Source organism: Typopeltis vanoorti, chromosome 1 (genome assembly GCF_054136105.1).
Source record: "Typopeltis vanoorti isolate ZY-2024b chromosome 1, IOZ_Tvanoo_1.0, whole genome shotgun sequence".
NCBI lineage: Eukaryota > Metazoa > Arthropoda > Arachnida > Uropygi > Thelyphonidae > Typopeltis > Typopeltis vanoorti.
The window spans coordinates 120,002,455-120,015,564 of NC_143549.1; the positions used below are offsets into that span (position 1 = coordinate 120,002,455).

General features: G+C 39.1%; 1 protein-coding gene across 1 annotated transcript in view; it reads left to right on the plus strand.

The window, feature by feature from the left end:
* LOC150110359 (uncharacterized) overlaps window positions 1-13,110 on the plus strand; it is a 138,769-nt gene that overhangs the window by 82,080 nt on the left and 43,579 nt on the right. The window contains exons 4-5 of the mRNA XM_090396474.1: window positions 11,000-11,131; window positions 12,674-12,805. Coding sequence (XP_090252600.1) covers window positions 11,000-11,131; window positions 12,674-12,805 — 264 coding nt within the window. The remainder of the gene's footprint in view (window positions 1-10,999; window positions 11,132-12,673; window positions 12,806-13,110) is intronic.

The following is a 13,110-nucleotide window of genomic DNA, read 5'->3' on the forward strand; positions in this document are numbered from 1 at the left end:
CAAATAGTATTATTCCTTCTATATCGTGGGGAATGAGAAGTCTTTTCTCATAGATATGGAAGATAATAGCAGAAACCCATTCAGTAAGAATAAACTCAGCTTGCGATTCCTCTACTAAGAACTCAGTGATCTGGTTAATATTGAGTGAAATGTTTAAATAGAACGATTGCTATTTTGCGTTCATCCGGTACGTTATTTTCTTTCTCGGTAGGAGTATTTCCAAATCGTGTACATCATTTCTTTTCTCTGTCACAGCCTTTCTTATACTTGCTTCGAAGGTTCATTAAATTCATCTTATTAGGCACGATAGTTTGAAACATGCATTTTCCTGAAGGAGATGCTCAAACTATTTTGCCTAACACATCAAATTAGCCTCCTTTCATCCAAATAAATTGTCTTCACAAACCGCGCAGTAATGGGTTCTGGGATGGGTAATTTTTGTAACCTTGAAAGTCTTCAATACTTTGGACGTTTTATGTTTAATCATTTCTATCTTGTATGTATATTCATATAATTGATATATTTGTCGGCTTCTCTCTCTACTTCATCATCATAGATTTGTCAGATATTCCTACAGTTTAAATTTTATGTCACATCTTCCTGACTTCTTTCCACTCTTTCTACTTTAATCATGTTTATTGTATGTTTATATTTAATTCTTAACGAGGAATGAACCTTATCACAACATGGTCTTGAAACCTTCTTATATCAAAAACACCTGTCACTTCTCTCCCAAAATTGATCGGCTGATGTGTCTGAAATACTATTTTTCTATCTTCCGACATCTAGGTAAATTTATGCAAATGGAAGCATGTTGTATATATGAACCTAATTTTGCCAGTATTAAAATTGTTAGACCCATTCCATTAACTCTAATGCCTTTTTTAATACTCTCTCTCTCTCTCTCTCTCTCTCTCTCTCTCTCTCTCTCTCTCTCTCTCTCTCTCTCTCTCTTTCTCTCTCTCTCTCTCTCTCTCTCTCTCTCTCTCTCATAATCTCTCATAAAATTGTTAACCGAAGGACTCTTTCCCCCTTTCGCATAGCTCTCTTTATACGATTAAAAATGATATGTTGCGGTGACTGATAACAGAATTTCAAGTGATTCATAGCATTTCAATTTGTCTTGTTGAATAACTAGACAAATATATATATATATATATATATAATGAAATATTGATCACCTTAAAGATATTTCTCATTAAACAAAGTCGATCATTAACTCGTTTAAAGTGAAGAAACAAGTGTTACCATTTTAATCAAAGAAGAACGCAAAATCAAGGGCTTTGGTCTGCAGCAGGCTAAAAAAATCCGTTGACTTTTATGAAACAAATGAATTCTTTCATCGCAACAGAATGATTGCTAGTATTCTAAATCTACATAACTATAGTTATTCACACACTCTTCTTAATGCATCTGATCAGTTCGAGATGAAGATATTTTAAATTCCAAACTAATATTCACATTCAATTTTCCGTTCTTCAAATCGCACAGGAAGGCCGACCAGTTAATATTACTTTCGATAATGATAATAACTTGAGTTTATTTAAGTTATTAATAATATATTAATGTTAATAATTTCAGGTGTATTTAAGTAAAGATATCTCTAAAAATTAGGACTATCCCTAGACCACTCCATATTGGCCGAAAGACCGTCCGACTCAGCGTTGTCCCACTCAGTGACAGGCTCACCCCATCACCGAGGAGAAATTCTCAGCGTTAGCTCTACCCAGTATCAGGCTCACCCCACCAGCCAGAGCCATAATCTCAGCGGTGGCCCTACTCAGAGACAGGCGAAAACCTATCTCAAACAGAGCCTCCCATATATCCAGCATCTACATCTCATCAGTAAGTAGGTAGACCTAGTTAATAATAGTTAATAATACCAATTGACAATTGACATTTATGTCTTTAGGGGTGAAGCAAGATGCTTTTCATATTCCCCGCTATCTATTGTGTTTACAGTGAAGGTAAAATTTATGAGCAGAATGCTCGCCATGATTGGGCATGGAGATTATGCATCACTAAAGGAGGCCAATATAGCTTTTGGTCTTCTATATTTGAATATGTCCGTTGGATCGTATGCTGTAGCTTGTTGAACCAAATCGTTGGGATGTGTGGACGTCTTTAGGAAAAACTTGGTGGCTAAGGATCGTAGAAAAGAGAAAATATAGGGAATATTTGTATCTCTGTGGAGTTGAATGTTTCTAACATACCATGGGGCGTTCAAAATCATTCTCAGGCACTTGTTCTGCACTCGCTGTATTTTGATGATGTTAGCATTAGAGGTGTGGCTCCAGGCCTGAGAGGCATAGGTGATTATAGGACGAATCGTCATCTGGTATAGTTGCAATTTGATTCTGTTGCTGAGCTTGCTATTTCTATTAATTAGCGGATAGATCTGAGCTATGGCTTTAGATGCCTTTGTGCACGCAAATTTGATGTGTTGGTTGAAAGATAGCTTTTTGTCGAGAATTACAACCAGGTAATTTGTTTCTGTCTGCCAGGGAATTTTAGTATTGAATAGTAACACATCTCCTGCAGGAGACATTGGCCTTTTTGAGAAAAGAACGGCTGAGCTTTTCTGGGGGTTGACTTCCAATCTCCACTTAGAGAACCAACCCTCCAGCTTTAGAATGTTTTCTTGAAGCTTTCTGGTAATGAAAAGGGGTCTGAGGGATCTGGTTAGTATTGCCGTATCGTCTGCATATAGGGCCAAAATGGAAGTCATCGGATTGTGCGGGATGTCTGACATGTATATAGGGAACAGCAATGGAGCCAGTAGAGATCCCTGCGGCACTCCAGCAAAGATGTGGCGCTGGGAGGATGTAGAACCGTTGATTTTTACTTGCATTGATCTATTTTGAAGATATGAGTGGATTAAATGAACCATTTTAGGTGAGATGCCGGCTGAGATAAGCTTGTGCAGGAGTCCAAAATACCAGATTTTGTCAAATGCTTTGGATAAGTCTAGGAAAACAGCGCCTGTGCACTGGCGCCAGTTGTAGCTGGTTGTGATGTATTCAACAATTCTGTGGATTTGCTGGGTAGTACTATGGTGTTGCCTAAAACCAAACTGTTCTTTTGGAAGGATGTTTAGGTCATTTATTGAGGTCTGAAGTCGTGAAAGGATGACCTTCTCTGCAACCTTACCCAGATTTGAGATGAGACTGATTGGACGATAATTTTGGGGTAGGTGTGAGTCTTTGCCTGGCTTATGTATGGGAATTACGTCAGCCAGTTTCCAGGTGGAAGGAAAATAGTGAAATCTTAAAATTGCATTTATTATACTGGTCAGGTACACTACTGCCCTCCGGGGCAGAAGTTTAATCACACGATTAGTAATGCCGTCTGGTCCAGGAGCTTTTTTGTTCTTTAAATTTTTAATAATGTCATATATCTCAACAGGTGATGTTGATGCAATATGGTCAGTGCTGGTGATAGGAAGTTTGAGTGAGTGTCTGACTTTGCTGTGAATCTTATGTATGTGGTCAAAGTCAAGGTTTCCATACGAAAGCCTGCATTGCTCTTCCAAGCTGGGCGCTATAACCTCTGCTTTGTCCACATCTGTGTGAGCAAGGCCCTGATCAGTTAATATTGGGGGAAGGGATCTGCCTTTGTTTTTGGTATTTTTCAGTAGTCCCCAGATGGAGTGATCACTAGGTGAAATGGAGGATAACTTTTCATCCCATACATAGTCTCTATGAGCTTTCAGTGCATCTCTTACTGCCTCATTTAGTCTGTTTAGATTTATTTTGTCTTGTGGTGCACACGTGTTACGGAATCTTTTTCGAGCTCTGTTTTTATCTCTGATTAAGTTCATAATGTCTTCAGGCAAACGATCTGGCTTGCGGGCAGATTTGTAGGAGGAAGCTACCTTTATAGCAGAATTAATTTGTTGTGTGAGATTTGTAACTGCAGTTTCTACTTCTTCTTTTGTTCATATGTGAGGAACTGGTCCAATATAATCCTTGAGTGCTGCTGACAGTCTTTCCCATACAATGTAGGAGTGAGAAGGAGGACACAGGAATTCCTGATTTCCCAGCTGTAGTAGAATTGGATTGTGATCGGATGATAGTTCATCCATAGGTATGATACTGTACTGAAGTTTAATATCCTGCAGGATAGCTATATCCAGGATGTCAGCAGTGCCGAACGTACTGAGATGAGTTGGTTCGGTGGGGCCTGCCACAACAGCGTTGCTTGATCCTAAGTAATTGAAAAGGATGCAACCATTCTTGTTTGTGGTTGAACAATTCCACGCAGGATGCTTGGAATTCAGATCCCCGGCAATAATGGTGGGCCCTCTGATGCCTAAGATGGCATTTAGATCAGAGTGAAGTAGAGATTTTTGGGGAGGGTTGTAAGCTGAGTAGATTTTCAGTTTGCCAGTGGAGCTGGTGACTACTTCCACTCCTGTGATCTCAAGGTTAGTGGTTGAAGAAATGCTCACAGAGTGGTGCTTAATGTAGTTTTTAATGAAGATGGCAGTGCCACAGCCTCTGTAGAGTAGTCTGTCATTTCTGTATAGGTGATAGCCCCTTATTGTAGGATTGTCTGAGGGTCTTAGATGAGTTTCACTGATTAGAATAACATCTGGCTGATACCTAGATGTGAAGGCACGGAGTTCCAGGATTTTGTTTTTGAGGCTATTTGCGTTCCAAGCAACTATTTGAAGAGATGCTGGAATGAGTTTGTTTCTATTCATTTATGAGAGCTGTGAGGATGACCTGTGTTTCACGAAGAAATCTTTTAGTGGAGGTTTCGGTAGGGTTTGATAGGCTAAAATTTTGTAGCATATTAGCTAGTGAGGCCGTGATAATAGCTGTTAGGTTTATAGGTGCTCTTGGTTGATTTTGTTCTGGAATTGGCCTGATTGTACGGGTCACATCGGCATAACTTCTTGTTTGCTTTTGGTTGCAGGTCTCCGACTGTGGCCGCTGAGTCTCCGGTTTTGATGTCTGGGCCGCTGGTGTTCTTGTAATGTAGGAGGAGGGCTGACTGATTGCCTCTATCCGTCTGTTCTTTGGGTGTTGAGTACATCCTTTGTAGTTCGCCGGATGAGGGCCACTGCAGTTGGCACATTTGGCCGAGGTGGTCCTTGGCTTAGTGCAGGTATTGGTTGGGTGGCTGTCTCCACATTTTAAACATCTATATTCTGCTCTGCATAGATTCTGGGCATGGCCAAACTTTTGGCACGTGTGGCACTGCCCAGAAGATGATCTTTTACGGAGTGGTTCCGGTGTGACGATGAGACCACAGACTGTTTTTAAGTTGTAGATATCCTTATATATTTTGTGAATCTCAACAAGGACTAATGGCATGGGAGTTTTGTCTGTTTTGTACATTCTGCTGACCTTGACTGGTGGCAGGTCCTGAGAATTTATGTGAGCAGCGATTTCTGCTGTGTCAATGTCTTCACAGACACCACGAAGGACTACTTTTAAATTTTTTTCCGAACTGAGCGCAAAGGTATGATACTGGATGCCTCTGTCGTCCAGTTCTTTGGTCAACCTTCTATAGTCTGTCACTGTTGCTGGCTGAATCTTTATGCCTTCATCCATGTTTTTGGCCTTAATGAAGCCAATATGCAGATTGGACATTGTGGATCGTAAAGCTGCCCACTTTTGTTTTTCTCTAAGGATGACCGGAGGCACCTTTTCTTTGGGAGAAGTAGCGGCGTCCGAACCCTGAGAATCCTGTTCCATTACAGTATTGTCATTGTGCGGTTCTTCTGTTGTTCTTTGCTTTTTGCGAGCACGCACTTCTACAAAGTCTGAAGGAGTAGAAGGCATCGACTCTAAATGATCTTTAGCGACAGCGTCTGAGACACATTCGGGGGGAAACGTGTCATACAGTTTAACTTTTCCCGGCCAATTATCACTCAGTAGCTTTCCCAGTCTGAGGAATTCCCTGTAAACTTCTTCGAATTTGGTCTCATTCAGAAGTTTTGCCATTTCAAGAATTTAAAATGTGTTGAGACACAGATGGAGAAAGAGTAGAGATCCCTCAGGTGCCCCGAGCAGGCAAAGACAATCCTGTGGACTTTTGAGGGTCCACTAGCAAATCCCGTAGACACTCTTAGGTGTCTACCAGCAATAAAGTGTTACTCTATATTTATACATCCCGTAGATCAAATCGATCTACCAGCATCAGTAGCAAATATTTTACCTTAAAAAACCTCAGAAAATGAAGAACACTTACCTCTATATATATCATTTATCATTCAAACTATCGCACTGAACTAATACCAACACAAATCATCATCGATAATACACGACACAACACACTAACACACGGGCCGCCATTTTTTCTAATCGGTGAAAAACCTTAATAATACCAAGTTTGTAGCGAACAGAACTTGCATCCCTTCCATGAGAATTTCGAAGAGGTGTTCTAATAAATTACTAAATATATGAAGAGCCAAAGACTTCAAGTCGGCGACGTAACTTATTTAAAATAAGGGATATTACATCCCATACAGCTTGCAGTACCTTAAAGGTCAGTTGCCGCTATCCAGGTATTTGCTTACGCTTGGAATCGCCGAACTTTATATAGTTTCTATATTCGGCATGAAACTCTTTAAATTTCTTATTCGGCTAAGAAACAATATGGGATGTAATATCTCTTATCTTAAATAAGTTATGCGCCGAATTGAAGCCTTTGGCTGTTCATATATTTAGTAATTTATTAGAACACATCTTGGCAATTCTCATAGAAGGGATCTAAGTTCTGTCGCTACAGACTTGGTATTAATAAAATATATGACCTAACTTCAATTTTTGGGCTAAAACCAGCCCAGAACCACTAAGAAAAAGAACCTCATTGTGACAGTGCAACAGGTGCCAATAATATGGTCATGCCAAGAGATTATGTAAAGCAGAATACAAGTGCTTAAAATGCGGGGTGAGCCACCCCACATATACCTGCACCAAGCCAAAATCCACCCCGGCTAAATGTGCAAACTGTGGGGGCCCGCATCCAGCAAACTACAAAGGATGTATACAACACCCAAAAAACAGACTATCTGCTCACTCTACTAATCTACAAAAACCAGTAGCTCCAACTTCTCAAGGCTCCGGAACTTGACAAACATGATACAAAACCAACTGCCGCAACCAGAAGCCCCGATCGAAGCAAACCTCAATCGACAGACAAAGTCCTACGCAGATGTAGTCCGCTCAACAAAGACCGCTCAGGAGCAGTACAACCCAAATTTAGCAGCCGTCATTACAAACTCTCTTGCAAATATGCTGCAAGACTTCAGCAAATCAAACCCCATATCGGACTCCAGAAAAAGATTTCTACAAGAAACCCAATCCATCCTAGCAGCTCTCATAAATGCATAAAAATAAAAGCACTCCAGTTCTCTTACAGATCATCGCTTGGAACGCAAACGGACTTAGAAACAAGATTCTGGAACTCCAAGAGTTTGCACAAAGATACAACCCAGACATCATCTTAATAAACGAATCCCACTTAAGACCAGTAGACAACCCCAAAGTTAGAGGATACCTCCTCCACAAGAATGACAGAATAAACTACAGAGGAGGAGGCACCGCCATTTTCATAAAAAAACCACATCGATCACCACTCTGTAACCAGCCCCTCAACCAGAAATCTAGAGCTCACAGAAATAGTAGTACCCACTACCTCAGCTGAGAAACTAACACTTTATGCAGCTTACAACCCTCCATCAAAGAATCTACTATATTCAGATCTAGATACCGTCCTAGGCAATAAAGATCAAGTCATCATTGCCGGTGATCTAAACGCGAAATACCCGGCATGGAACAGTAAAACCACAAACAGAAACGGCTACACACTCTTTAGCTACTCCAGTTCAAATTATGCAGTGGTTGCAGGCCCTGCAGAATCAACACATCATAGTACGTATGGCACAGCCGACATACTTGACATTGCTATATTACAAAAAATAAAGTTACAGTATAGCCTAGACTCTTTAAACGAGCTGACATCTGATCACAACCCAATCCTGCTCCAGCTGGGAAAGCAAGAACAACTGCTGCCTCCTCCCCACTTCTTTATCTCATGGAAAAAACTAACAGAAGTACTACCAGAACACATTGGACCTGTCCCTCACATCAGATCCATAAAAGAAATTGAAAATACTGTCAAAAGCCTGACTCAGCAAATCAACACAGCCATAAAGGTTGTCACCTCTATCAAAACCACTCTTAAGCCAAGCCAACTACCAGAATAAACTTAACAATGAAGTAAGAGAAGCACTTAGAGTTCACAGAAACGAAACATGGGAAGCCAAACTAGCCTCTGTATCACCCGGCGAACACTCCATCTGGAACATATTAAGAAGTCTCAGAAACAAAAACAAATCTCTTCCCCCACTCAAGTCAGACATGGGACCAGTATACACGGACGCAGAAAAAGCTGAAGAAATAGCAAAGAACCTAGAAAAACAGTGTAGACCTACATACGACAACTTGGACTACAAGCATATCTATAAAATATACCTCCATATCAGACATGCACTAAAACTCACCGACATCTGCAACAACAAGCCTGCAAACACCTCACCAGCGGAAATCTATGAAGTTCTGAAGAAGCTAAAGAATAAAAAAGCCCCTAGCCCAGAAGGCATATCAAATAGAATAATTAAACTGCTGCCCCGAAGAGCTGTCGTATATCTCACCACCATAATCAACGCCATGTTCCGATTTAACTATTTCCCCAGCTATTGGAAAGTCGCAGATGTGGTCCCAGCGTATAAACCAGGTAAAGATCCACACCTGCCTGAAAACTATCGACCCATCAGCCTAATCTCAAATTTAGGTAAAATTGCCGAAAAAATCATTCTCTCTAAACTCCAAGCCTCAGTAAATGAGTTAAATATCATTCCTAAGGAACAGTTTGGCTTTAGACAACATCACAGTACTACTCAACAAATTCATAGGATAATTGAATACATCACCACCGGTTACAATTGGCACCAACACACTGGAGCAGTCTTCCTAGACATAGCGAAAGCTTTTGACAAGATATGGCACTTGGGATTACTACACAAACTCATTTCAGCAGGCATACCATCAAGTATCGTCCACCTAATTAAATCTTACCTCCAGGACAGACGCATACAAGTCAAAATAAATGGTACAGTTTCAAGTCAGCGATGGATTCTCTGCGGGAGTTCCTCAAGGTTCCCTACTGGCACCGATCTTATTCTCGATTTATATGGCAGACATCCCACACAACCCAATGTCATCCATCTTAGCTTTTTATGCGGATGACACAGCAGTACTTGCCAGATTTCTACGACCAGATCTTGTCACTAAAAAACTGCAAGAAAACCTGCTACAACTAGAACAATGGTTCTCCAAATGGAGATTACAAGTGAATCCCCAAAAGAGTGTAGCGATACTTTTCACCAGAAGAATGGTAACTCCCATGGGGACCTTTATCTATTCAACACCAAAATCCTCAGGCAAACAGAAACAAAATATCTTGGAGTAATTCTGGAAAAAAGATTAACTTTCAACCCACACATCAAAGCCTTATGCACGAAGGCATCTAAAACCATTGCACAAGTTTACCCTCTAATAAATAGAAAAAAGCAAACTAAATACCAGAATCAAAGTGCTCCTCTACCTGCTGACGTTCCGCCCCATGGTGACATATGCATCTAGCCTGGAGCCACACATCCGACACCAAAATCCTCAGGCTACTGAGAGTGAAAATTAGGTGTTGGCGCATGATATTGGATGCACCATGGTTTGTAAGGAACGTACAACTGCATAGAGATACAAACATCCCTTACATCTAATCCTTCCTACTAACTACAGCAGAAAAATTCTTCTCAAAGATCTCTACACATCCCAACGATCTAGTTAAACAGGCAGCAAACTATGACGAAACTGACGTCTTCAAATACAAGAGGCCAAAAGCCATCCTAAATATTTGCAACAATGATTAATCTCCGTGCCCCCCCCCCCAAGGGCGAGCTCTCAGCTCATAAATTTTTCCTTCAATTCATTCTCCCTATCAGACAACGGGGAATAAAAGCATCTTGCTTCACCCTTCTGGCCAATGATGTTATGTTATGTTATGTTATGTTATGTTATGTTATGTTGGTATTATTAACTAGGTCTACCTACTAACTGATGAGACGTAGATGCTGGATATATATGGGAGACTCTGGTTAGGGTAAGTTTTTGCCTGTCTCTGAGTAGGCCCACGGCTGAGATTATGGATTTGGCTGGTAGTGGGGTGAGCCTGCCATTAGGTAGAGCCAACGCTGAGAAGTTCTCGGTGACGAGGAGAGCCTGTCACTGAGTGGAACAACGCTGAGTCGGACGGTCTTTCGGCCACTATGGAGTGGTCTAGGGATCGTCCTAATCTTTAGTGAGGTCTTTACTTAAATACACCTCAATAAAGGTTGAAACCAGTCTAGGTAGTGACCTTCTCTCATAATGTAGAACAGTAATACAGCTCCTAGGAGCTAAGTTCACATTATGGGTAAATATCAAAAGTAGGGATCGGACCTTGATCCACCTTTGCTATGAGTTGCCTCAGCTTGCACAACCTTAAGGGTCAGTTGTCGCTATCCAGGTATTTACTTACGCTTGGAATCGCCGAAATTTATATTCGGTACGAAACACTTTGAGTTTCTTATTCGGCTAAGAAACAATATGGGATGTAATATCCCTTATCTTAAATAAGTTATGTGGCCGAATTAAGCCTTTGGATCTTCATATATTTAGTAATTGTAGATAATATTCCTTAAATATGTGAAGTTCGGAATGAATTTAGACTTTCGGATTTAGTTTGAGACGAATACTCAAATGCTTTCATTAGTTACGAACATTTTGTGCCACAATATTTCATTTGAAGCAGATGATTATTAGGAATAATATAAACGTTCTTAAATGTAACAATGAATTTTTAAATTATTTAAAAACGATTTTTAATAATTACTTCACACCGACCTGTTTATCATTACCTTACTCAACGTTTCTTCTTGAAATAGAGAGAAAAACTTGTAATGAACAAGAATTGGAAAAATGTCCATCTCCAAACGAATGTAGTTTTAACATTAATGACGGGGCGCATTGCACTTGCGCAAAGGGATTCGAGACAATGGGATGGGAAGAATGTGCAGGTAAGTGATAGCAGAAATATATTTCTATTTATTCAAGACGAAAATTTCATTAAGTAAAACAAGAAGAATATTAAAAAATTTCCTACTGGTATAAGGAATAATTTACTCGCGTATTTCAATCATAGAGGAGTAACTAAAAGCATGAAAATATTGGTTTTATGATTGAAGCATTTTGTGCTAATACAATGAGAATTCGTTAAATCAGACAGAAAATATGACGTATTCAAATATTAAGGTAATAATGGTTTTTGCTTTATAAATATATATATTTATAAATATAATATATAATATATAAATAACAATAATATTATTTATATATTATAAATAATAATATAATAAAATAATATAATATAATAATATAATATAATATATAAGTATAATATATTTAAATATATTATAGCAACGTAAAATTAATCTGATGAATTAAAACTGTAATTAATCTGATGAGTTAAAGTAGTGCATTCGGTTAAATGTTTCATAATTTCCGCACAACATCGAACAGCATCTCAGCTCATAAATTTTTCCTTCAATTCATTCTCCCTATTAGACAACGGGGAATAAAAGCATCTTGCTTCACTCTTCTGGCCAATGATGTTATGTTATGTTATGTTATGTTATGTGGGTATTATTAACTAGGTCTATCTACTCACCGATGAGAGGTAGATGCAGGATATATATGGGAGACTCTGGTTAGGATAGGTTTTTGCCTGTCTCTGAGTAGGGCCACCGCTGAGATTATGGATCTGGCAGGTAGTGGGGTGAGCCTGCCACTAGGTAGAGCCAACGCTGAGAAGTTCTCGATGACGGGGAGAACCTGTCACTGAGTGGAACAACGCTGAGTCGGACGGTCTTCCGGCCACAATGGAGTGGTCAGGGATCGTCCTAATTTTTAGAGAGATCTTTACTTAAATACACCTCAATAAAGGTTGAAACCAGTCTAGGTAGTGACCTTCTCTCATAATGTAGAACAGTAATACAGCTCCTAGGAGCTAAGTTCACATTATGGGTAAATATCAAGAATAGTGATCGGAGCTTGATCGACCTTTGCTATGAGTTGCCTCAGCTTGCACTACCTTAAGGATCAGTTGTCGCTATCCAGGTATTTACTTACGCTTGGAATCGCCGAACTTAATATAGTTTCTGTATTCGGCACGAAACTCTTTGAGTTTCTTATTCGGCTAAGAAACAATATGGGATGTAATATCCCTTATCTTAAATAAGTTATGTGGTCGAATTAAGCCTTTGGATCTTCATATATTTAGTAATTGTAGATAATATTCCTTAAATATGTGAAGTTCGGAATGAATTTAGACTTTCGGATTTAGACTTTCGGATTTAGTTTGAGACGAATACTCAAATGCTTTCATTAGTTACGAACATTTTGTGCCACAATATTTTATTTGAAGCAGATGATTATTAGGAATAATATAAACGTTCGTATATGTAACTATGAATTTTTAAATTACTTAGAAACGATTTTTAATAATTACTTCACACCGACCTGTTTATCATTACCTTACGCAACGTTTCTTCTTGAAATAGAGAGAAAAACTTGTAATGAACGAGAATTGGAAAAATGTCCATCTCCAAACGAATGTAGTTTTAACATTAATGACGGGGCGCATTGCACTTGCGCAAAGGGATTCGAGACAAAGGGATGGGAAGAATGTGCAGGTAAGTGATATCAGAAATATATTCCTATTTATTCAAGACGAAAATTTCATTAAGTAAAACATGAAGTTTATTAAAAAATTTCCTACTGGTATAAGGAATAATTTACTCGCGTATTTCAATCATAGAGGAGTAACTAAAAGCATGAAAATATTGGTTTTATGATTGAAGCATTTTGTGCTAATACAATGAGAATTCGTTAAATCAGACAGAAAGTATGACGTATTCAAATATTAAGGTAATAATGGTTTTTGCTTTATTAAATATATATATTTATAAATATAATATATAATATATAAATAACAATA